The sequence below is a fragment of the Pseudopodoces humilis genome, chromosome 5 (genome assembly GCF_049639895.1).
Source record: "Pseudopodoces humilis isolate 2021_Gansu_Grassland_sample_001 chromosome 5, ASM4963989v1, whole genome shotgun sequence".
NCBI classification, from domain to species: domain Eukaryota; kingdom Metazoa; phylum Chordata; class Aves; order Passeriformes; family Paridae; genus Pseudopodoces; species Pseudopodoces humilis.
In genome coordinates this window covers 71,340,038-71,364,553 of record NC_142204.1, presented here as the reverse complement: position 1 = coordinate 71,364,553, position 24,516 = coordinate 71,340,038, and the positions used below count along the sequence as shown (strand labels likewise).

The following is a 24,516-nucleotide window of genomic DNA, read 5'->3' as shown; positions in this document are numbered from 1 at the left end:
AACAAAATTATCCTCCTGTAATTCATTAAATTTAAAAACAGTTTTTGACCAGGTTTTGACCAGATTTTGACCTAATTTCTTTGTATCACTGTTGTTTTACTCAGCTGAAAAATCAATTTTATTTTTGTTTTGATCACCAGTTTCCCATACAAAATTATCCCCTGGAATTAATGAAATTTAAAGTAAGTTTTTGACCAGGTTTTGACCAGATTTTGACCAAATTTCTTTTTATCTCTGTTGTTTTACTCAGCTGAAAAACTGGTTTTTGTTTTGATCACAAATTTCCCAAACAAAATTATCTTTCTGTAATTCATGAAATTTAAAATCAGTTTTTGATTTTAAAAATCAGCTCAGGATTTAAAAATTCAGCTCAGGATCCTGCGTTAGCCCTGCACTCTCCTGCATTTCTTTTTTCTCTCTTTTTTTCTTTTTACTCAGTGCCACATTCCAGGCACTCTCTGGAGCCTCTCATTTTGGAATTTCACCTATTTGGAGCTTATTTTGAAGAAACCATTTGGAAGGAAATTCAGAATGTCTTTCCCTTTTGTCACCTCACCTAGCTAATAAAGGTTGATAAAAGGGAACGAGAAGTTTAATTAGAAAATTAGCTTAAAAACTTCAGATTTTGGGGTTCCAAGAGAGGGGTTTTGATACTTTTTTTGTGACCCAGTACTGTGACCTGACAAACCTCTGAGAGGACAGAGCAACCCCTCAAAAAAAAATTGAAATTTTTGATAGTTCTGCCCCAAATATTGCCTCAAGCCCTCTGTGGTTTCATCAGCAAAGGAGAAAAAGGTTTTTTGTTTTAGGGGTGATCTGGACTGGTCCTGCTGAAGGGTGGAGATGGGTGGGAATCTCCTGGCTGGAAAGCTGAGGGTGCTGGAATGGGAAGTGCTGTTGATGCTGAAAGTTGAATAAAATAGACCAGAAATTGAAAATTTAAAAACCAGACCAGCAGGAAAAGCTGGAAAAGCCCCCTAAAATCATCCCCCCAGCACTGCCAAGGCCACCAATGTCCCCAAGTGCCACATCCTCGTGTTCCTTGAACAATTCCTGGGGATGGGAATTGTTCCATTCCACCACTGCCCGTTCCAATCCTTCGTTATCCTTTCCAGGAAGGAATTTTTCAGGAAATCCAACCTGAAGACAACTTGAGGCTGTTCCCTCTGGTGCTGTCCCAAATCCCATGAAGAAATGGTGATGCTCACCTCAATTTCCAGGTGGACACAGGCACCCAGCCCCTCCCTGGCTATGGATTCCAGGGTTTCTCTTGCCAGTCCATAGCGGTGGCCGCTGTACTCGTAGGTTGCCAGAAATTCTCCCTGGAATTCGGAACAAAGAGAATGCCAAAGGAAATATTCCGAGGGGAAAAACTTCCTCAAATGAGAGGATTGCTTTGGATTTCTCTGCTTTCTCTCCCTGTTTTGATTTCCTGGTTAAATCAGGATTAATGAGAGAGTCCAAAATCAGCGTTGATGAGGGCATGAGAACCCAATATCAGCGTTAATGAGGGCACTGAGAGCACCAAGAGCCCAAAATCAGTGTTAATGAGGGCAGTGAGAGCCCAAAATCAAAATTAATGAGGGCACCAGAGCCCAAGATCAGGATTAATGAGGGCAGTGAGAGTCCAAAATCAGCATTAATCAGGGCAGTGAGAGCCCAGAATTAGGGTTAATGAGGGCACCAGAGCCCAAAATCAGTGTTAATGAGGGCAGTGAGAGCCAAAAATCAGCGTTAATGAGGGAAGTGAGAGCCCAAAATCAGCGTTAATGAGGGAAGTGAGAACCCAAAATTAGGATTAATGAGGGAACAAGAGCCCAAAATCAGGATTAATGAGGGCACTGAGAGCACCAAGAGCCCAAAATCAGTGTTAATGAGGGCACTGAGAGCCCAAAATTAGGATTAATGAGGGCATGAGAACCCAAAATCAGAGTTAATGAGGGCACTGAGACCCCACAATCAGCGTTAATGAGGGCACTGAGAGCCCAAAATCAGCAGAAAAGAGCCCCCATATCTGGGCTTGTGCCATGGATAATCAAATTCCAGAATCCTGAGAACAAGGAGCTGACAGCATTCCTGGGTCATCCCTTCCCACTGGGAAGGAAAATCCAAAGCAAGGCGCTTCCTTCTGCTGATTTTACATCAAACCACGCGGCCAGGCCATGGAAAAACGGGAGATTCCAAGGGAAAGGAAGAGCTGCCACACATCTGCAAGGAAAATGTGGGATTGGATGGGGCATTTCGAAGTTCTGCAGCCCCAGAGAGATGGAAGCAGATTATTTGATGTTTTTAAAATTAAACTCCTTGGTAATTGTCACAAAGGGACAGCTCAGTTGTTTCAGGCTCTGCTGGTTTCCCCTTTTTGTATAAATACAAATAATGGGCTCTGCTGAGGCTTTTAAAGGCAAAGTTTTGTTGCAAAAGGCATCAAAAAGAGCAGCTGGAGGCAGAAATCCTTCAGAGAAACATCACTCCTTTAGGGGGGGATTTGCTAAACTTCCAAGGAATTCCCTGCAGGGTTGCTGGAAAATGTTGAAAAAATAAAAACAATAAACCCCACACTACATTTGTGCCAGAAAATAAGTTTATTTCTGTGTTATACTACTATTTAAATATTCCCCAGTGACCTTCTTGGTGGTTTCTGTAAATTCTATGAATTCATTTACAGGATTAAAAACAGCACAAATCTACATGAAATTGGTGGATTCTGTCTGTGAACTTAAAAACACAACTGAGAGTGAATAAGCATTCACACCCAGGCACAAATTTAATATAAAAAATTTAATTTATAAATTATAATTATTCTTTAAAATAATTTATAAATTATAATAATTATTATTTAATATAATTTATAAATTTAAAATAATTTATAAATTAATATAATTTATAAATTAATATAAATAAATAAATATATTATATTTATATATTATATTAATATATATATATTTATAAATAAATATAAATTTATAAATTAATATAATTTATAAATGGATATAAATTTAATTTAATATGAAAATTAAACCAGGCTTGGACAGAGAAGTTGAGTTCACTGTGGGAGCAGGAAAAAAGCTGCAAGGACGGGAGTCAGGTACTTACTGCTTTCACCATTTTGTCAAATTCTTCTTGAGAAATGAAATAATAATCGAGTCTGTTTTCCTCCCCAAAATAAGCTGTCCTGGTGGTGTGACAGGGCCTGGAAGATTTATGGGACAATAAAGAAATAACCTGTTTTCAATCCCTGGAACAGCAGCAGGAAAAGGGGAAAGAGGGAAAACTGGAAATCATTTCATTTTTAAGCAGCAAAGAAATATGAGAAATAGAAAGAGGTGCAAATCACACCCCTAACGCTGTGTTTTTGAAAGATTAACCCATAAATACACCGGAAAAAGTTAAATGTAACGTGGTATTTTGGCTATAAATCCATGCCCAGCCCAGGCTGGCCTGAGCTGAGGCTGTCACAGCAGCCTGGGACTGAGAAATGATGAATCCATTTTTCTTCCCCACTTCTGTCAGCTCGGGGGATGATAGAAAGTCAAATCCTAAATGTGGGAAAGGAGCTGGGATGGACTGTGAGGTTAAGAAAGAGCTCAAAAATCCCATTTTTCGACAGATCCCTAATGGGAAGGGGAGAAACAATCCTGAAACTGGGGAGGAAAGTGGGATGAAAGGCAGGGAAAGTAAAAACCTCAGCTACCTGAGCTTCCCACCAGGATAAAACACTAAAACCCACCAGAAATCCCTCAAAATCCCTGCTAATTAATGCAGGGAACAATTTCAACCAGTTCTCCTTCTGTCTGGAAATCAGATTTTTCTCCTCATTTCTGCTTTGCCATTAAAAGGGATAAAAGGCTGGGAAAGGAATTCCCTGCTATCCCATGAGGATAAAGCTCAGCCACCAGGGTGAAAGACCAAAAACCCACTAAAAAAAACCCAAAAAACTCTCACAAAAATTAGATAATTAATGGAGGTAATAATTTGGGCTTGAAATATTCAGTGGTTCTCGTTCTGTTTGAAAATCAGTTTTTTCTCCTCATTTCTGCTTTGCCATTAAAGTGGGGTAAAAGGCTGGGAAAGGAATTCCCTGCTATCCCATGAGGATAAAATTTAGCCACCAGGGTGAAACACTAAAAACCCATTAAAAACCCATTAAAAACCCCAAAGAACCCCCAAAAATCAGATAATTAGTGCAGGTAAGAAATTCAGCCTGAAATATTCAGTGGCTCTCGTTCTGTTTAAAAATCAGATTTTTTTCCTGCCATTTCTGCTCATTTATTCCAGAGAGCTGAGCTGAAAACCTTAAAGAAATTCAGTGTCAGCATCAGAGGGTGGCACTTTTTTCCCAAAAAAAAAACCAAAAATGAGAGCAGTGAGTTCCACACAGACTCTGTAAAATTCCCTGATTTTTTCTGGGATCAAAACACACCCAGCTCCAAAGGTCACTGCTGAGCACGAGCCAGATGGTTGGAGGGGCCAATTTCACTCGATTTCCTGCAATTTTTACACATTTCAGCCCTTTTTAATTGCAGGGCCATGTTTACATTCAGACTGCCAGAGTATCTTGCATAAAATCCATTTTTAATGAGCAGAATGGTTGAAATATCAAGCCATAAAACTGCTCAAATCTCCCCTGAATAATTAAAAATACAACTTTGCTTTATGGATGTAATTTTCTGCTCTGTTAAGGTTCTGTCTCTCCCTTTTATTTTATTTTTTTTTCCCCCCCCTTCATGGGTGGAAGTTGTAGGGAATAAAACACACAATATAAAAATGCTCTTAAAAAAATAATAACAACAACAAAAAAAAATACCCTGACAGAATGTTTGGAAAAATTTAATTGGAGTTGAATTTGTCATTTTCAAACTATGGGTTTAAAGAAAGGGGGGAAAAAAAAGGAATTTTTACAGTGACGTAACAGATTTTTCCCTTAAAAATAAAAATGAATGGATAAATTAGTGCCATAAAAAATGGGGAATAAGGGAATTCAGAGCAAGTTTTTTGGGTTTTTGTTTATTTTGGGTTTTTGGGGGTTTTTTGTGTGGTTTTTTGTTTGTTTGGGGTTTTTGGGGGTTTTTTTGTTTGTTTTTTTGGGTTTTTTCTTGGTTTTTTGTGGTTTTTTTGAGAGGGATTTAGTTGTGGTTTTTTGTTTATTTGGGTTTTCTTACAGGGATTTGGATTTTGGGATCTTTTTTGGTTTTGTTTTTGGTTTTTAGTTTTTGTTTTTGGTTTTTTGCTTGTTTTGCTTTGGTCTATGGGGTTTTTGTTTGGTTGGTTTTGGGGTTTTTTTGGGTTTTTTTGTTTGTTTGGGTTTTCCTGGTTTCTTTTCTGCTTTGGTTTGTGGGTTTTTTCCATTTCTTGTTTGTTTTGCTTTTTGTTTCTTCACTGTTCATTTTTGAAAATAAATTTATAACTTAAATATCTTTTCTCCCATTGACTTCAGGCAGCCAAGCCTTGGCAAGAGAAAAAAATGCAACAAAATTCTTTGGTTTTAATTCATTTCCAAAAAAAAAAAAACACCCACAAACCAAACCAGCAACAATTCCAACATTGATCCTTTGATGTTTGTTTTTTTTTTTAACCTCAGGAAGCAGAACTTACCCAAATCTGAAGAAATTCTTGAGTTTTTTGCAGATTTTGAGAGAAAGTTGCCTCTTCCCACAGGCCAGAGGGCCCAGTAACACCAGCATGGGGTAGGGGTCATCAGCATCAAGCAAAGTGCTGCAAGAAAGGCAAACCAGAGGGCATTAAATCACCTAAAAATCAAATTTCAGCAGCTTTTTATAAAACTTTCCAGAGATTTTATCACCCCTTCAACTCATCTCACGTCGTTCGCAGTGCAGACAAAAATTGAGGCGCTCTGAACGTAAAAATAGCAAAAAAATTTGCATTAAACCCTCTTTTTTGGAAGGAATAATGTTATTTTTACTCTGATCTCACCTGATTTGCAGCCTTTTCTAAAAGGCTGAGGTTTGCTGAGGTTTTTTTTTTAGAGATGGGAATATTTTAATGAGCAGGATAACTGGAATAAACCTGGAATAAACTCAATCCTACAGATTTTTCCACTCTCCTCGTTGACTTCCATGTCCTGTGCCAGGTGAAAGTGTAAAAATTCTTCAATTAAACATAAAAAAAATCCACTCAGATCCTTAAAACTCCACTGAACAGAAATAAAACCACAATAAAAGCACCACAAAAATACAAAATTCTCCATTTTCTCCACGCTGAGTTGAGGATTAAATTCAGATTTTCCACTTCCAGCTCTAAGTAGGAGAATGAAGAGGATTTCTGCACTTATGAGTGTCCAGCAATTTATTTAGGCAGATAAAAACAGAATTTTAGATTAATTTTTAAATTTTTTCAATTCACTTTTAAATCTCAGGTAGCTTTTAAGATTGGGCCACTTGGAAATATGTCATAAATAATTGAAATAGTTCCAAATCAGTGATTTTTAAGTAGTTTTAACTAAATTTTGAGTGAAAGAAAACTGCCTCTTTGTCCATTTAATGGGATTTAAAACAGGTGAACACAGACACCTGAAAATAGAATAAATTTATTTTACAATCCTTCCAACAAATAACTCCTTCTTTAAGAAATAAGGACAACATTCCAATATAATCAAGGAGGAAAAAAATTCCAAAATCGTGGCTTTACTCCTATTTCAGGAGCAGCAAAGCATCTCTGTCACCTACCAGAATATATGGATATAATTACCCCAAAAAGCTGATTTAGCATGATACATTAAAGGTAAAAATTTGGGAAAAAATTTAAGGTAAAATAAAAAGTAAAACTAAAGGTAAAAATTTAAAAATCTCTGGAAATCTTGTGACAGGGCCTCCCCAGTCCTTAAAATAAAGATTTTTTTTTTTCTTTCTCCCAGCACAGGACCTGTTCCAGGCATGGAAAATGCAGAATTCCTCTGGCATTTTTCCTTCTAGGAGAAAAAGTTACACCAAATAAATCATCCCTTGACAAGATCACCCTCAAAATTCAAATTCTCTTCAAGAAATTCCCAATTCCCCGTACCCTCAGGTTCCGGGGATTTGGGATTTCAGCAGGAGAACAGGGAGAACATTTCCATAATTCTGTCTTTCATTCCATCACCGCTTCTTGGTTCTCAACACTAAAAGTTTGGGGGTTCCTACAGCTTCTGGCAAAGAATTTTTGGCTCTTAATTCAAATTTCTTTGTCTTTGTGGGCACTGCTGTGAAAGATTAATACATTTTAAGTCCAGAAGGGATTGTTTTGATGATCAAAATTATCCTCCCCTCATCCCACTTGGAATTCTCCAAGTTAGTTCCTGTTTCAGGCTTGGGAAATGCAGAATTCCTCTGGCATCTTTCCTTCCACCAGGACATGTTACACCCAATAAACCATCGCTCCACAAGATCACCCTCAAAATTCAAATTCTCTTCAAGAAATTCCCAACTCCCCGTACCCTCAGGTTCCTGGGATTTGGGATTTCAGCAGGAGAACAGGGAGAACATTTCCATAATCCTGTCTTTCATTCCATCACCGCTTCTTGGTTCTCAACACTAAAAGTTTGGGGGTTCCTACAGCTTCTGGCAAAGAGTTTTGGGCTCTTAATTCAAATTTCTTTGTCTTTGTGGGCACTGCTGTGAAAGATTAATAAACTTTTAGGCCAGAAGGGATTGTTTTGATGATCAAAATCATCCTCCCCTCATCCCACTTGGAATTCTCCAAGTTAGTTCCTGTTTCCGGCCCAATACCTGAGGTTCCGTGAGATCATATTTGAATTTAAAACCTTCCAGTTGTGGAGAACTTTCGGTAAATTGTTCCAATGACTAATTATTTTAATTGTCAAGAAGAACCATGCTCTGGGTCTTTCTCTGAATGGGTTTCTCCTCAACAGCCAGGTACCAAAAATCGTCCTGTCCTGGCCCAACAGACTGGAGATGAAATTAAATTTCTGCTCCCCGTGTAGCTGAGCAACATTTTCAAATGTCACCTGCATCTTTAGGAGGTGAAAATACCCAAAATATTCACAATATTACTGGTAAAATCACAAACTGAGAGAGGGAAGAAAAGGAAATTCAATGTTTTGTGCCTGTGGGGCAGGCAAAAATAGAACTTTTTGCTTTGTTTCCAGGTTTTATTTGTAATAATAAAGATATCACTAACCCAGAATTAATTATAACCTGATGGAGAAAGAGAGATGCAAATGAACTCCCCCGATCTGGTTCCAAAAAGCATTTTTTGGGTGGAAAAGGCAATAATAATTAGGAAGATTTCATTAATGACTCTGGAGTGCTTTCCAGCTGAGCACGGGCCAATGTTCGAGGCATCATTAACAATTTTTTGGGGCAGTCCCACAAAGGCTGGGCCGATGTTTTTGTGTTTGTGTGCACACTTCCTCTGGCAGAAGGCAGAATTCCTTCTTTCCATCAATCTAAAAATCCACCAAGCAAATATTTAAAGCAAATATTTAAACACAGCCCTCGGGGGAAAAAAAAAACCTTAGGGGTTTTGGTTTTTTTTTAAGAAGAAAAATAAGCCAATTTCGTGTTTTTATTTTAGGAAATCTCCAACCTTGCAAAAATAAAAAGATAAATCTTTGGGGTTTTGTTTTTAAAAGAATTCTCAGAGCTGTTGTCACAACTGGGAAGGCTCCTGTTTTTTGTGAATGATCTCAGAATGCAGAGTCACAATAAAAATACAAATTTCTGAGCTACCAAATGCTGGATTTTCTATCAGGTTACTCAGTTTTTAATTAATTCAGCACCAAAACGGGGCACAAAGGTTGATCTCAGTGCCCAGCCAATATAACAATAATCCACATATACTTATAGTGTATTCCATCAGATTATGTGGAAGAATTTTCCAAGAATTCCTCAAATATCGTGACACACCTGCAGAGCAGCAAAAATTCCATTTTTCGGAGGAGAAACGAGACTGGGAGAAGTCACCTGGGAATGGTGATGCTGGGAAAAGAGCATCCACCTGCTTCTCCCTTCCATGATATCCATGGAATCATCTTCTTCTGGTAAAACGTGGAAATTTCCCCTTATGAACTCAAAATGCGCCCCAAATAAAATCATTTTATCCCACCAGGATGCCAGCAGTGGGGAGAGAAGGCATCAACAGAAGGGGAAGGAGAAGTTTTCCAGCTCTCTGCTGCCTCCAGGGATTTTTCTGGTGCCTTTGGGCATGGGGAGGGATTTTGCGTGTCTCGTTTGTGGTGAGAGTGCCCATCTGCTCCAACAGATTGAGGAAAGGCAGCGGAGCTGTGGACAATCTGTCTCAGACTTTAGAGGTGAACGAAGAGCTTCGTTACGTAATCAATTTGAACCAAATCAGATTTGCCTCGTTTTCGGGCTGCTGGCAGAATCCTGCAGGAGTTCTCCTCGGGAAAAATGTCCCTCTGAACGTGACAAAATTCTGCTTTACTTGAGTGCCACCGTCAGGAGCAGCTGTGAAATGAACTCACCTGTCCAGGACTCTCTGGGGCCGCTGAAAGTTGTACGAAAGGTGAGTCCTGTGATCTTCAGCAGCCACAACCTCTGGAGGAGGGTCCCCTTTATTCACAGCAGCAACCTGTTCCCAAAATTTAGGTGGGGGGGGGGGGGGGGGGGGAAGGAAAGGGAGAAGTGATGGAATTGTTTCCAGCTGCAAAAGGCTTGGCAGATCACCAGGAGTCAGGATGGCTTTGTGCTCCCGAGGGTCAGGAGCAGAAATCTTTCCTGGGGATTGAAGGATGATTTGAGGGATGGATGGAAGGCAGCCAGATACAGCTCACCGTCTTTAATGTATTCAACCTTTTCCTGGGAAGAAAACACGATGCCACATAGGATGCAAGAAGAGTTTTGCTGAGGTTTTAATTACCTGTTCATTTGCATCCTCTCAGTGCTGGTGGAAGGTGCCAAACTCAAATCCTTGGGGACTGAAGCCACTCGTTTATTACAGGATAGGCATTAACAGAGCGAGCAGACCCCTGACAGTGCATTCCTGCCTTTCCTGGGAGGGAGAGCACTCAGACTCCAAGGATTCCCTCCATCCATCCTGTTGGAAGCTCTGCTGACCACTAAGGAGTTGCGTATTTTGGGGGTTATTAACACCACACGCTCAGAAATAATTAAAGAATGACCGAGGCAAAGCCCGTGGGACACGAGACAGAAAACTTCCAATTCCAAATTTCCAATTCCAAAATGAGACCAATCGGCCTTTGGAATAACCAAGAGGAGGTTGGATGGGACTCGGATCAAGCTGGGATGGTGGAAGGTGTCCCTGTCCAAGGCAGGGCTTTGAGGTCCCATCCAACCCAAACCCTCCTGGATTCCATGAGAATTTATTTCCCCAGGGAAGTGGTGGGTTCACCAATGCTGGTTGCCTTTTGGGCTGGACATGGATTTATATTGATTGTGCTTTTCCCAAGAAAGGCTGGAACAGACAATCCATGAGGTCCTTTCCAGCCTGGAATCCCAGGGCTGTGTGGCAGCCAGGCCTGCGTTAGCCAGCAGCGCGGGGAAATCAGAGGGGAAACACCCAGAACTCAGAACTCCACATCCCCACGATTCAGGAGGAGTGAAGTAATCTCATTTTAGCTCTAATTTGGTCCTTTGCTCTGAATTAGCGGCTGGGAGCACATCCTGGTATCCTGAAGGAAGTGTAGGAACTCCTTTCACTGCAAGAGATATTTATTCTCCACAGTGGGAATCGCATGGTGAGTTGGACAAGCAGGAATTCCACTTCCAAGCGACATTCCTGATCTAACCCACATTCCTGCACATCCATTTCGTGTTAGACAGAGAGCTGCTGCCTCCAAATTCAGTTTGGCAAGAGAATTCTTGAGGTTAGAGGAGGCACCCTGAAATAACACGAGGAGAGGATTTTGTGAAACAACTTTTATCTCTCAGAAGTGAAATGCTGGTCAAAACCAGTCCCTCAGGTTCACTTTTACAGCCCATAGAGAAGGAAAAATTTCACTGATATATTCAAAATTGTATTGAGATGAAAACAGGTTGGCACATAAAGAATAAGATCAACATCTTGGGCAGCTGGGGAAAATTGCACTCTGGTATTATTATCATCTGTGTGTTCATGATGGAGAGAGCCTGGCACTGAACAAAAACCCCCAAATTTATACAGATAAAATTGGGAGTAATGGATTCCCTGAAAGGATGGTTTTGAAAGGATAATTCCCTGAAATACAGCAGCTCCAGCACGGCTTGGGTCCACCACAGACACCAAAATCCACCACAGCAGGGAAAGGTTTCCAATCCAACAGAATTTTGGCTAAGTGGGATTTTGGGGGAGGAGGTTTGCTACAACTGCAAGCCTGGATTTTATGTTCTTTATTTAGAAAACTTCCAGAATTAAATGGTGTTTGCTTACCTTTTCTTCCACAGAAACCTCCTTGAGATCCAGTTCTGTGACTTGGAGCAACATGAAAATCGCCGAGAGCCAGTAACCTTCCTCTTCCTGAGGGAAAAAATTTCCATTTTGACAGAAAATACTTAATTTAATCCAGCCAATATTTAATTCCAATTGGTTAAAATTAAATTTGCCTTAATACATTGGAAAATAAAAGGTTTTTTACCCTGAAGGGTGTCAAGACACTGCCCAAACTGACCCTTCATGAGCTCAGCTGCTGCAGCAAGAGCTGAGTTCTTCAAAACCTTGTAACCATAATATTCAAAATGACATGATGGGAATTTAAAAATGGAAAGGGATCTGATCAGACTTTGCTTAGGAGAAGGACATCTCAGCAGGAAAAGCCTTTCAGATCATTGAAAACCAGGAAAAGTCTATTTCAGGTACTTTTTCCTGCTAATTTCATCGTGTGCCATGACAGACCAGCCTCATAAAAGCCAATAAAAACCTGGCAATTACAAGAAAAAAATTAAACTCTTAATATTTTTCTTCTTTCTGGCATTGGGAATGACTGTAAAGTTCACACAAAATTTAGAAATCACAAGAGTTGGGATAGAATCATCTTGGATCACTCAAGACAAATGACCTGTCCTCTTCTAGAGGCAGAAACTGGGGCTGAAAGGATCCAAACCACCACGTTTAGGTTCTCATTTTTGATTCTTTCTTACCTGCAGAGGGTTTTTTAGAAGATTTAAAATCCTGAGGAGAGGCAGATCTTCAATCCATTTAAGCTCACTCAGCTCAGCCACCTGAGCAGGGACAGAAACCGAGCGTAAATCAGCAGCAACACAACCCGTGAGAACAGCACGGGGAGAATGCAGTGTTTTAATGCCTGCTCTTCAAATCTGGGCATTAAAAAAAATTATTATAAATCACAAAAGGGGTTTACATGTTAACTGCACTCCATGAGGCACAAAAGGAGACAACCTGGCTCTTAGCTGGAGCAGCAGGATAATCCACACAGCAATTTCCAAGCACCTGCATTTTCCCAGCTCTTTCAAATGTCAAGCCCTAACGCATTTGGCTTTTAATGTGCTGATGGGCTCAAGTGAGGCAATTCTGCAGTTAAATTCGTGCTCTGGCTGGGTAGTTTAAAAAATAAAAAAAAATTTAAAAAAAATCCATCTAAGAGTTTCTTTTCACTGAAGTTCAAGTTTGTCCTATAGAACTTGCAGCTAAAAAGGACCAGGATTTTTGTCCTTGGGTGTGTCCAGAGGGAAAAATGAGGGGGTCCAGAGGGTCCAAGCTGTTTGAGGTCTCATCTGTGCACAAAGGAAAGCTGGGCACTCAGTTATGGGGGTGAATCAAGGTTTGTGTGGCCCAAGGAAACCTGGTTTTCTTGGTTTGGGAAGAATGTGGAATGGGTTGGGTTGGAATGACCTTCAAACCCACCCAGTGCCACCCCATCCACGGGCAGGGACACCTCCCACCATCCCAGGCTGCTCCAGCCTGGTCTTGGACCCTCCCAGGAATCCAGAAGAAGCCACAGTTCCTCTGTGAATTCCATTCCAGGACCTCCCCACAATTCCAGCCAGGAATTCTTCCCCAAATCCAATCTAAATCTCTCCTCTTTTAGTGTAAAACCATTCCCTTTTCTCCTGCCTGTATTTTTCCATGTAAAAAGCCTCTCTCCATCTCTTTCACAGCCCCTTTTAAATCCTGAAAACCCAACTGAACCGAAAAGATTCCAGATTCTCCCTAATTTATACTCAATCCTTTTAAAGTGTCTAAAAACATAAACCTCAACCACAGCTTACTCAAAACTCACTTTGAGGTAAGAACAACCCCACCCAGGTCAGTTTTGATGAAGTTAAATGTGATTTTAGTGGATTTCTTAAATAAATCCCAGGATTTCAACCATCAACAGTTGAAACTCACTGAATGTTTACAAAGGACATTTGCAGCTAAACCTGTTGTGCCCATTTTTTAAAAACCCAAGAATTTAAGATCATCCTGAGTGAGCTGAAGTAACTCCACGTGTTAATCAATTAAAACTCCCCTTTAAATTATCCTTCAGAAAGCAACTTTCAAAAAAAGGTGACTCATTAAACAGTTTCAATGACATCATTCAAAGAGGCAAGTTTTGATGAGGTGAAATTAAGAGTTTTTATGTGCTGTGAAGAACAGTGGAAAATAAATAAGGCAGTGGAAGTGGTGTTATTAATGTTAATAACAACCACACCATTAGAGAGTTTCCTGTCTGCTGCAATTGAGGTACCTTTAAATGTCAACCTAAACACAGGGAGAAAAAGAATCCACAGTGACTTGAATTAAATCTTCTTTCTAGGGGGAAAAAAATGACAGAAAATGTTTTGCTGCTGCTTTATATTTTTATTTTCTTAGATTATCTCTTTTTTCGCATGTCTTTGACGTCAGAGTGATTCACAAATTTATTTTTTTTTCAGTTAAAGATGCTGGAAGATCAATATCAAAATTACTGTGGATATTTGGTTTGGCATTCAAAATTCAAATGAGTCGGATGGTGCCACTGTACTTCCAGTACAGAAAATTGTGCTGTGTAACAAAATCCACTTTTTAACAGAGTTCTTGCAGTTCTGCCTTGCAGGGAGTTTCCAGCTGAGAGCACAGAAGAATCTGAGGTCATAAAATTGAGCTGAGAGATATTAACCATTCCCCCTGAGGCCTGGCAGCAGCAGAGCTGTGGTGTAAGTAAAGATCCTCCGGAATAATCCAGCTGGAAAAGCTGCAAACTCATCCCTGTCTGACCCAGCCAGGGGAGCACTGGGAATTCTCAAAGTGTGAGAGCGTTAAAGTGGGACCTGAGAGGAGACAAACCCACCTAAAATATTAAATAAGGGCTGAGAGGACACCAGGAATCCACGTGGGAAACACTGAAAGAAAATATCTTGTCTTTTCTAATATTCATTTCTTGCAGTGCTGAGTGATTTTTTGGAGCCCTTCAAGGAGCTGAGTGATAAAAAATTAAAATATTCTGGGTTGCTGGAAGAGGCTGAGCTCAGCCTGGTACCTGGTTATCCTCCAGGTTGATCACCTCCAGTAGATTGTGCTCCTCCAAGCCTTGCAGACTGTTGATTTTATTCTTGGACAGATCCACCCTCTGCAGAGCTTTCAAGGTCTTCAGCCCATTCACCTTCTCAATCTGGTTAAAGCTCTAAGAGGAAAAAAAACGACAAAAAATGAAAGCAGAGAAACTGCAAATAAACCTCTATGGAAAACAACATTCCTGAGGGGAAAAAAAAAAAGAGTTATTTGTTGGATTTGAGGGTTCTTTGTCATGGAGAATACTGTCACAAGTAGGCCTTTATGGATTAGCCTCCTGATGTGTTACCTTCCTGTTAATAAACCTGTATGGAAAACAACATTCCTGAAGGGAAAAAAGAACTATTTGTTGGATTTTAGGGTCCTTTCTTGTGGAGAATCCTGTCACAAATAGGCCTTTCTGCATTAGCCTCATGCACATCCTGGTATGTCGCATTCCTGCTCAAGGAAATAAAGGAATCAGCTCTCTCCTGATTAGCTTATCTCCAACTCACCTTGAAGAGAAAACAGCAATAAAAAGAGCTCTGACATTTTTTAAAAGCTGATCTTGGCCCAAGAACACTCTTGTCACCATCCACCTCAAAATTTAGAACACAGAGATGCATGGAAAATTATGGAATATATATACATAAATACATTGAATTTCCCTCTGTAATCATGGCTCTATTTACACTTGTGATTACAGAATAAATAATGAAAAAATTAAGGTAGGATGGAGAGGAGACAGGCTGAGGGTTGGGAATGTTCCCCTGGCGAGGAGAAGGATCCAGGGAGAGCTTTCAGCACATTCCAGGGCCTAAAGGAGCTCCAGGAGAGCTGGAGAGGGACTGGGGACAAGGCCTGGAGGGACAGGACACAGGGAATGGCTTCCACTGCCAGAGGGCAGGGATGGATGGGATCTGGGGAAGGAATTCCTGGCTGGGCTGGAATTCCCAGAGCAGCCCCTGGATCCCTGGAATGTCCAAGGCTGGGCTGGACAGGGCTGGGAGCAGCCTGGGATGGTGGGAGGTGTCCCTGCCCATGGATGGGGTGGCATTGGATGATCTTTATGGTCCCCTCCAGCCCAATCTTTTCATGATTCCACAATCCTCTGATACAAAAATCTCTCTGGAATACGTAAATCCGTGTTTATGCACATTAAGTAAAGGCTCCATTCACTGTCAGGGACAGCACAGAAATGTTTAAAAGATAATTTTTTTTTAAAAAAAAAACTATTTTCCTGTAAATTCTTCCAGACTTTCCCACATGAAACACCCCAAAGTTTTGAGAACCCATAACCACCCCTCAGAGTTATTTCAAACGAGGCCCTGGTTTCTCACTGGCCTCCAGATGGTTTCATTCCTCAGGGCCCCACAAATCATTTCTGCCACAAACTCCAAGCAGGGATAACAATTCCTTGCTCATCCCTGTCCCAGTGGCCACACACTCCCAGATGGCCTCTCCACAGGATTCCTCCTCCATAACCTTGCAAATTTTCTTTTGCCATCAGCCTCATCTTATGCTAAAAGCTTGGAAGCCTCATCTTCTATTAATAAATATTTAGGAACTGTTGAAATAAATAAGCCAGCTGACTCTAATGTTAATCCAGTTGTCTGTCCTTGACATTTTTCCTGACTTTTAAATATTTAATTAGGTTATTAATAGCGTGGAGGCTCCTTCTCTGTTCCTGAGCTTCGTTAGACCTCTGGTTAATCGGGTGCAGCTCGGAGCTGGAGCTGCAAAATGCTGAGCCAGAGGTGCAGAGAAAATTCTGTGAACAAAAGGGATTTGGGGATAGATCCTTTAAAAGCAGAAAATTCCTAAGAATCCAGTTCATTAGAGCTGTGCTTCTCATTTTAATTTTTTCCCTGCAAACATGAGTGGGATAAAGGGGTTTTTGGTACAGCAAGGCAGAATTTACAAGTTTTGAAGTCTTCTTCCCAAACTTCAGAACTTTCTATTCTTTTCAGCCTAAAAAGCTCAAGGGGAAATGGGAGAGAAAGATGAATCACTGGGAAGAGAGGGGATAAAAATGACAATTAAAAAAAAAAAGAGAACTGCATTTTATTCCAATTAGCCAAAGAAAATGCTCTGCTAAAATCAATTTCCATAATTTCCACATGGCTAATTAAAAAAGACAAGCAGTGTTATCACTAGTGATGTCAGCACCTAAGAACCCCAAATGAGGATTGTGTCCATATTTAATAAGATTTAATTGTTATCAATCTCCCTACATTGGACAGAGCAGATTCCCAAGGGAATTCCTGTTAGACCTTTAAACAAACCAGGACATCAGTGGTGAAGGGACTTGCTGTGGCTCAAATTTAGAGTAAAGAGCTTCAAAGTATTTAGAAAAAAAAGATCCTCACACTCCTGGAGCTCCTTTCAGAACATTTTGATGGGATTTGGCCAATCTGAGTTAATCTTCCCCACTAAAATGAGAACAAATTCCAATTTATTGCCACTGAGGGAATCACTGAGAGCTCCTGGAGGTATTGTAGATCTGAAATATAATTTTATTAACACTATTTGAATATATTATTCAAAACATGCTAAATGTGAACACCTTCCCTGAATATTGCAGCAGCCAAGGGCCAATCTCAGTTGGTATTTTCTATATCCATTTCTACAGAACAGAAGAAAAACCTTTAAATTTTTAAAAAGGATTGGAAAAGAATATTTCTATTCTTGATAAGGGATTCATTCACTTCACTTCAAATATTTATATGGGTGCTTAAAACTAATGTAGCCAAAAGGAGCCCTGTATAGTTTTTTTGGGGCTTATTTTTTAAGTCCCACTAAATATTTTTCACTTCTTATTTCAAAGAAAAAGCTGTTTAAAAGCAGCTTGTTGTTTTGAGAGCAACTGGGTTGCATCAAAAATAGGTTTGGGTTGTGTTTCTGCGCAACATTTGTATTATTAATAAAAAATAAAAAAATAAGCAATATTGCAGAGACCTCCGGGAATTTGTTCTGTAATTATCTTCATTAAGGTATTGATATATTGATATATTGATAAGAAGCAGGAAAACCATCAGGAATGATTTCTTTCTTACCAGGTTGAGGATTCTGATGGGCAAATTCTCCAGGCCCTGGATGGTGGTGAGTCTGTTGTGTGACAAACCCAGCTGGCTCAGGCTGTGACACTTCTCCAGCCCTTGGATCTCCTCAATCTCATTAACTGTGCAGAGCTCTCAGGAAAAAAACAAAGAGCTGAACGCAAACCCTGAGCGGTAATTAGGGGATAAATTAACAAACTGAGTTGGATTTGATGGTGTGGGGAGCTGGGCAGGAGAGGGTTCATCCTGAAGGGGTTTAAATCCCATTGCTTGGAGCATTCTGCAGAAATTATTCAATAATTTATAATTTTATGGGGTTATTCCACTCTAAATTATACCTGTTTTGTCCTGGCCATCTGTCCTGAGAGGACATTTTATGTTTATTTTTTAATGTTTATTTTGTGGGGTTTTTTTATGTTTATTTTCTGTTTATTTTTATTTTATTTTAAAAAATATTTTATTAATATTTCTATTATATTAATTATATTAATTATATTATATTATTGTATTATGTTATGTTATATTATTATATTATATTATATTATATTATATTATATTATATTATATTATATTATATGTTATTTTTATAAATTTTATTTTAATACTTTAATATTTATTTTATATTATTTTATATTATTTATTTTATTTTAAATTAACATTACAGTTAAAAACAGCGGTACAAGTAATTAGAATTCCTCCCAGCAAACTTCAGCATTAACAGAACTCCTCAAATTCCTTAAACAAAGAACTTTTAACAACAAATCCAGCTCAAATTTCTCCTTTAAATGGATGAAGTGAGAGAAATCTGCCCAAAATCAAAAAAAAAGGTAAAACCCTGCCCCAGGTGTCAGAGTCTGAGACACAAATTCCTCAAAGGATACAATCCAGCAGCAGTTTGGTGAGTGAGTGATATGCTGACAAATCTTGCATTTTTGGGATTTGATTGTGTGAAAAATCTACTTCCTAAAGGAAAAAAAAAAGAAAGAGAGGAATTTGGGGTTATTTCTTCAGCACTTACTCTGGCTGGGAGTTTGCTGAGTGTTCCACCTTCCCACCATATGCAGGGGTTCAGTGGGGAAGAAAATAAAAGGGCATAAATAAAATACAAATAAATAAACAAAAATATAAACAAAATACTCATTAATATAAATATAAGGCATAAATAAAAGACAGACCCAAATGAACCTGGAAAAGCAAAATGGAAAAGTAAAATGTGAACTGAGGTAAGAAAGAAGGATAAAAATTGACTTTTGCCTATGCTCAAACACGCAAGATTTAACTTAGATTCAGAAAATGGTTTTGGGTTTAAAACTTTAAAATGTTTTTTTTTTGCAGACTTACCTTGAGGTTTTTAGGTGCTTTAAAACTGAAATACGTGGTCAGTTTGTTTTTGGAAGCATTCAGCTCTACTAAATAAGGCATGTGACTGATACAGGAAAGATCTAGAAATGAAACAAAATGTCAAATCCTGTGCCTGAATGCAAAGATCATCACGGCAAAATGTGATAATTACATCCTGGAGCAATTAAGAGTCAATTTGGAGCTGCACATTCAGAAAGTGATGCCTAAAGTGCAGAAATCAGATACATTAACACCTTCTCCTAGAGGAAACAAAAAAAAATGGTTTATAAACCACAAAGAATAAATATCTGAGTTCGACATTCAATTTTCATTACGCCAGCTGACTTGCCTTTAAGCAAGAAATTATTTTTATATTCTATCCACCTCTAGAAGGATAGATTCACTCTGTCCTGAGTTATCAATTAGTGGAGAAAAGCATTTAGGCCACAACTGAGGAGTAAATGAGTGGTTGCTATGGAAAAGTCCCTGCTCTGTTCATATCTGGCCTCCACAGGAAAAAAAAAAAACTCTCTTATTAAAATGAGCAGGGAGAGGAGCTGCTTCACAAAAGTGCTGCTATTCTTTGACTCAAACTCCTAAAGTGAAAGGAACTCGAGAGAAATAATGTGGCTGCCCCACCACTGCTTATTCCACTTGATGTTAAATGTGAAGAAAAAAAAAATGAGGGAGAAGGAAGGAGCAGCTGATGGAGTTTAATCCCAGTCTCCATTTGGCAGCTTTCTAAATTTAAAAAAAAATGTGATTTTTTTTTACCTTTTGTCACCCATGGAAAACCTTGACAAGGGAAAACTCAAGGCTGGGAAAACCAAACCAAGCATAACTTGAATATTCTGCCACCTGCACACATCAAATCTCCACCTTCACCTTGACATATCTGCTGGAATTTTATCTCTGGGTAATAAAATGAGAGTTTAACCTCCACTTTCCCACTGATAAACATATGCTGGTCTTAATGAGCCATGGATATTTTGGGTGTTTTGGAGGAGATCAAGCCTGGCTCTCTGGAATGTTTGACACCACTGAAATGTCAGCCAGGCTTTGTGAAAGTGAAGCTCCGTGGTCCAGTGCACTTCTCATCTGAAACAGTTTCACAACCCAAGAATTTGTAGTTTATTTACTCCATACCATTAATTTTATTGGAGGAAAGCTCCATTTTCTGCAGGTGAATGTATCCAGAGAGAATGCTGATGTCACTCAGCTCTCGACCCTGGAAAAAGGAAAGGAAGGGATTTTAATCATGATTTTAATAACCGGCTGTGTAAACTCGCACATTGGAGAGGAGCCCCAAGGTCCCTCCAGCTGCAGCAGCAGAACAAGGTGACATCTACACAAAGTGATGCTGGAGCAGCCAGAAATGGAGAAAATGCCAAAAAAAAAATGACTTTGAAACAACAAAAAGAGAGCTGCAGCCAGGAAAAACGCCAGGAAAGCAAAGCTGTGTGGAAAAGAGAGGAACAGCAGAGAGCTTTGAAAAGACACAACCACTTTAACCTCCTGAACGCAGCATTTCCAGGTGTTTTACACATTCCTCCACTTTTTTCCCTCCAGCTGACTGGAGCAGGAAGATACATTTTTCACACCTGAGGACTGGATCAAAAATCTCACTGCTGATGTTACTACATGAAAAAAAAACAAACCTCTGGCAGTCAACAGGAGCATCTCTGAGTCTTATCAAAAACCCTGTACATGAAACAGGCAGAGACAAAAATCTGCCTCTTGGCATTTTTTTTTTTTAAACAAAGCCAACTATTTGCTGTTGAAAAAAGGAAATATTTGTGCAGAAAAGCGCCTTAAACTGATGTTTTTTGCTTGTACTTACTGGAAGTGACAGATGAAGATAAGCATATTCAGTCCCAGGGGCTGAGTAGCCCAAGGTGTGGAGTCCCTCAGCAGCGGTGTCTTCATCCAACACCCCCTTCAGCTGCTCCTAAAAACACCAGGAACAGGGAAAAATGGATTAAGGGGAGATTCATGAAGGGAAATTCCACACTTGGGGGAATCCAGAGGGGTTCCAGTGGGAGCAGGGTTGATAATTCAATCTCAATCTCAATCAAATCAAGCTCAATCAAGTGCTGCTTCCAGTGTTTCACCACCCCACTACAAAAAATTATTATTGGGGGGAAAAAACGATTATTAGGGAAAAAACCCTGCCCTCCAAACAGCTAAACAGAAACGTGCCACGTGCCAGCTCCATCCATTTGAGAAGGCTCATCAGGTTTTTGCTGGGATGTTTAATTTTTCCCTCCTGGATGAAGCACAGGACCCGTTCCCCGGGATGTTGAGCCACGCAGCTCATACTGATTACAGATTTTAACATCCCGGCATTAACAGGGTGCTGCACCCCAAAATGCACATTACTGGAAGCCCTTTCCATTTGTTTGGTGTGAAAAACGAGGTTCATGTATTTTTTATATAAAATTTTAGACGTTTAATAGAAAGGCAATTAGGAGATAGAAATAAAGTAAAATATACAAATATGGCCAGGTGCCTCAGCATTCAGCTGAGGGCGCACCTTACTGACAAAGGATTGTCCCTTAAAAACAGAACCCTATTACATATTTACAAATTCTCATGCGTAATTCAAACATTTCTCTTAAGTTTCAGATGTTTCTTTGTTTAGTTTTAACTCGCCCCCTTCCCAATAGATCAATCTTCTCTCTTCAGCCTCACACTCTGTGGTAACAGAGGTGAAATAAATTCCTCCCCTGGAACACTGGTCACTGCTGTCTTCATCTGGATAAAATAATCTAAGAATGCAGGGGGTCTCTGACTGTCTTTTCAATCTCTGGTTTATATAAACAAAAGTAGTTTTTGCTTTAATATCATGTTATAGCCTAACATATCAATGTATTATACCACTATTTCTAAGTTTCATCGATAACAGAGTAAGCTATATTAATACAACGAAGTTTCCTAACCTTACACATGTAACATTCATTTTAATATCTGCGAAAGGCCAATAATATAATTTGTATCTATAACATTCGGCATGAGCGGCTCAGCGCTGCTCCTGAGAGGAGAAATCTTTGCCAAAGAGGCTGCTTTGACAGATGGCACTAATGAACCACGGCGTGGCTTTAATGAGAAAATCAGCCAATGGTTTGTGAAATTCCCACGAGCTCGGAGGAGCCACAAGACAATTGCTAACCCAGGGAGCGAGAAAAATAATGGAATCACCTAAATTACAGCACCTACGTGTTACAGCACGGGAGAGCGCCGAATAATTTCCACAAGGCAAAGTTACCAGGTGATATTTTGTGGTGTTGGGATTTCAAGCCCAGCAGGGAAGGGAGAGAAAATCCACACGTGTCCATGGGGCTTAGTGAAGCTCAGGGCTGGGAATTTCAAGAGGAAATGGGGTTAATTTGGCCATACACGTGCCAATTTATCTTATATGGCCAGGAGACTTGGCAGTGCTGGGTTAGTGGCTGGAATTGACAATCTTCAAAGGTTTTTTTTCCAATCTAATTGATTTTGTGAGCGAGAGGGACAATCTAGGAGTACCCTAGACGCCACGGGGATGGAAGGGACCCTAAACAAGGCAGAAATGAGAGGTGAGCGGGACACAAACCCAATTACCTGATGCTCCCATTCCCTCCCCCTTCTTTCCCCACATCTACACTGAGTGATGAGGGGGGAAAGGGCAGTTCCCCCACAAGCACACACCCCTCCCCAAACAGCTGGGGAGCCCCGGGTTGAACCTCTGAGCGCTCTGACTCTTCCTCTTCGCCGTCCTCCTCTTGCTCATCCTCGCCGTGAGGCGGGCCGGGCTGGGGCTGCTCCTCGGGGAACCCCTGAGTGAGGGGATGCGGCGGCTCGTGAGAAGGAGGAAGCGGTTCCCCGAGGATGCCTTCTCCCCCGTTCTGCTCGCCGCCCGCCATGAGCTGTGATAAGGAAGGAGCAGATAGAGGGAACTCCGCTATCGGTCCCGTCCCCGCTCAGGCCTGGCCGCAGCCATTTGTTTACTGGTTGCCATGGAGACGCCTCAGAGGGCGGCAATTCGCGCCAACCGCTCAACCAGCCAATAGGAGCGCAGAGCTTGCAGCAGTGCAGCATGGGAATTGTAGTTCTCAGCGCGGTGCCCCCTCGCGGTGCCCACCACGCCGCGGAGCATCTTGGGAGTTGTAGTTCGCCTCCCTGAAGCGGCCATTGGCCTCGCTCCTTCTTCGAGGTGCAGAACAAGCATATGAACGATATAAATGTATCAGTTTAAGGAGATAAAGAGGCGCACAAAGACTCTCTGACGATAGAGCCTTTACTGCTGCCTCAGTATTTGGAGGGAGACCGAAGAGTTTATTCTACAAGCCCGATTTGCACGGGCACCCTAGGATGCTGCCTGTAACATGCGACTGTTCTATCCCATTGGGAAGGGCCGAAAATAGCATAATTTCAGGGCGAAAAGACTGAAGGGGGAGACACCTCCTCGTGTTAGGAATCAGTAAATGGCTATATCTTCTCCTGCCTGAAGAGATGAGTGAGTTTTGTGCCTCCAATTGCACTGGGCAGACCTGGGAATATTAATTTTATATATATATACATATGTGCAGACATATAAATATAAATATAATCTCTGGTACTATACTTTCTGTCACAACACACCATTAATGCTCCATAGTTGGTGGTGAACTACTGTTTTTCCTTAAGAAAAAGGCACAATTTCAGAACTGATGGAAAAAAAAAATCTATATAATTTTGCCAATTTTTTGGGAAATAAGAAGAGATGAGACTCACAGCAGGGGAAAGCAAAACTACAGCTTTTGAGATATCTTTGCGTGTTGTCCTGTTTTTATATCAAGTGTCTCTCACAGACACCAACCTGCTCCTAATACAAATTTGACATAAAAGATGTTAAAGATATTTGAGTTTTCAGGTCTAACATCCACCTTCTTTTTTTTTTTTTTTTTTTTATTTTAACATTGCAGAATGGGGTAAAATGAGAATGAAAATAAAGGGGAAAAGGAGGAGAAGATGTCTCTAAATACAAGTCCTTGCAAGATAAACGAGGGGAAAGAACTTATCCATGAGGTGAAACAATTTAACTTTGGGGATGGGGTTATTGCAGTGAATTTCCATTGTTGGTAAAGTGACAAAGTCTTTGAACGAGGTGGTTTATTGCTAAGAAAAAAATGGAGAGGGAGAGATAAAAACTCCTTATGGACATTACTTGCTGACTTTTATCTCTGCGCTTCAGGGAAACATTATGATAAGTACAATAAAGCCACCCCAAATTAAATCCTTTTATTATCTCGCTGGTCATAAATGTTAAAAGCCCTTAATGGGATTTATTCCTTTTCCACTGAGCGCTCCCGCAGCCCCCGGCACCGACGGCTCTGCTCCGGCTGCTCCGGGGATGGGCAACAAAGGGAAAGGCTGGAGAGCTCAGAAAGGACAGAAAACGCTGGAAGGGAAGGGGGAGCCCTGTCTGGGAGTGGGGTTTGGGGTTTGTTGTGACCCTGGAGAACAATTCTGGATCAGCAGAGCTGCAAAGCCATGCAGGAGCTGCTCAAGGGCAGAGATTTGTTTGCTCCCTGTCGTGCTGCTGTGGTTGTTCCAAGCTCTCTGGGATGTTCTCCTTCCCAAACCCTGCTGGTTTATAGGCCACATCTGCAGGCTTTGCCTTCTGCAAACTGCAGGATCATCACCCCCTGCTTTGCTCCTGCACCAGGGAATTGGGCCTGGTGGGGCACAGAGGGGTGAGGTGTTTCCCCAA

At 40.5% G+C, this 24,516-nt stretch overlaps 1 protein-coding gene across 1 annotated transcript in view; it reads right to left on the bottom strand.

Moving 5' to 3' along the window:
• The window catches only part of LRGUK (leucine rich repeats and guanylate kinase domain containing), a 39,075-nt gene extending 16,325 nt beyond the window's left edge, over nucleotides 1-22,750 (bottom strand). The window contains exons 1-13 of the mRNA XM_005530988.2: nucleotides 22,508-22,750; nucleotides 20,626-20,733; nucleotides 19,932-20,013; nucleotides 18,786-18,886; nucleotides 18,326-18,407; nucleotides 17,442-17,566; nucleotides 14,375-14,518; nucleotides 12,054-12,134; nucleotides 11,347-11,433; nucleotides 9,443-9,549; nucleotides 5,596-5,715; nucleotides 3,097-3,193; nucleotides 1,209-1,322 (exon numbers count right to left, since the gene is read on the bottom strand). Of these exons, the coding sequence (XP_005531045.2) occupies nucleotides 1,209-1,322; nucleotides 3,097-3,193; nucleotides 5,596-5,715; nucleotides 9,443-9,549; nucleotides 11,347-11,433; nucleotides 12,054-12,134; nucleotides 14,375-14,518; nucleotides 17,442-17,566; nucleotides 18,326-18,407; nucleotides 18,786-18,886; nucleotides 19,932-20,013; nucleotides 20,626-20,733; nucleotides 22,508-22,687 (1,428 nt within the window). The 5' untranslated portion in view covers nucleotides 22,688-22,750. The remainder of the gene's footprint in view (nucleotides 1-1,208; nucleotides 1,323-3,096; nucleotides 3,194-5,595; nucleotides 5,716-9,442; nucleotides 9,550-11,346; nucleotides 11,434-12,053; nucleotides 12,135-14,374; nucleotides 14,519-17,441; nucleotides 17,567-18,325; nucleotides 18,408-18,785; nucleotides 18,887-19,931; nucleotides 20,014-20,625; nucleotides 20,734-22,507) is intronic.
• Nucleotides 22,751-24,516: the final 1,766 nt, after the last annotated feature.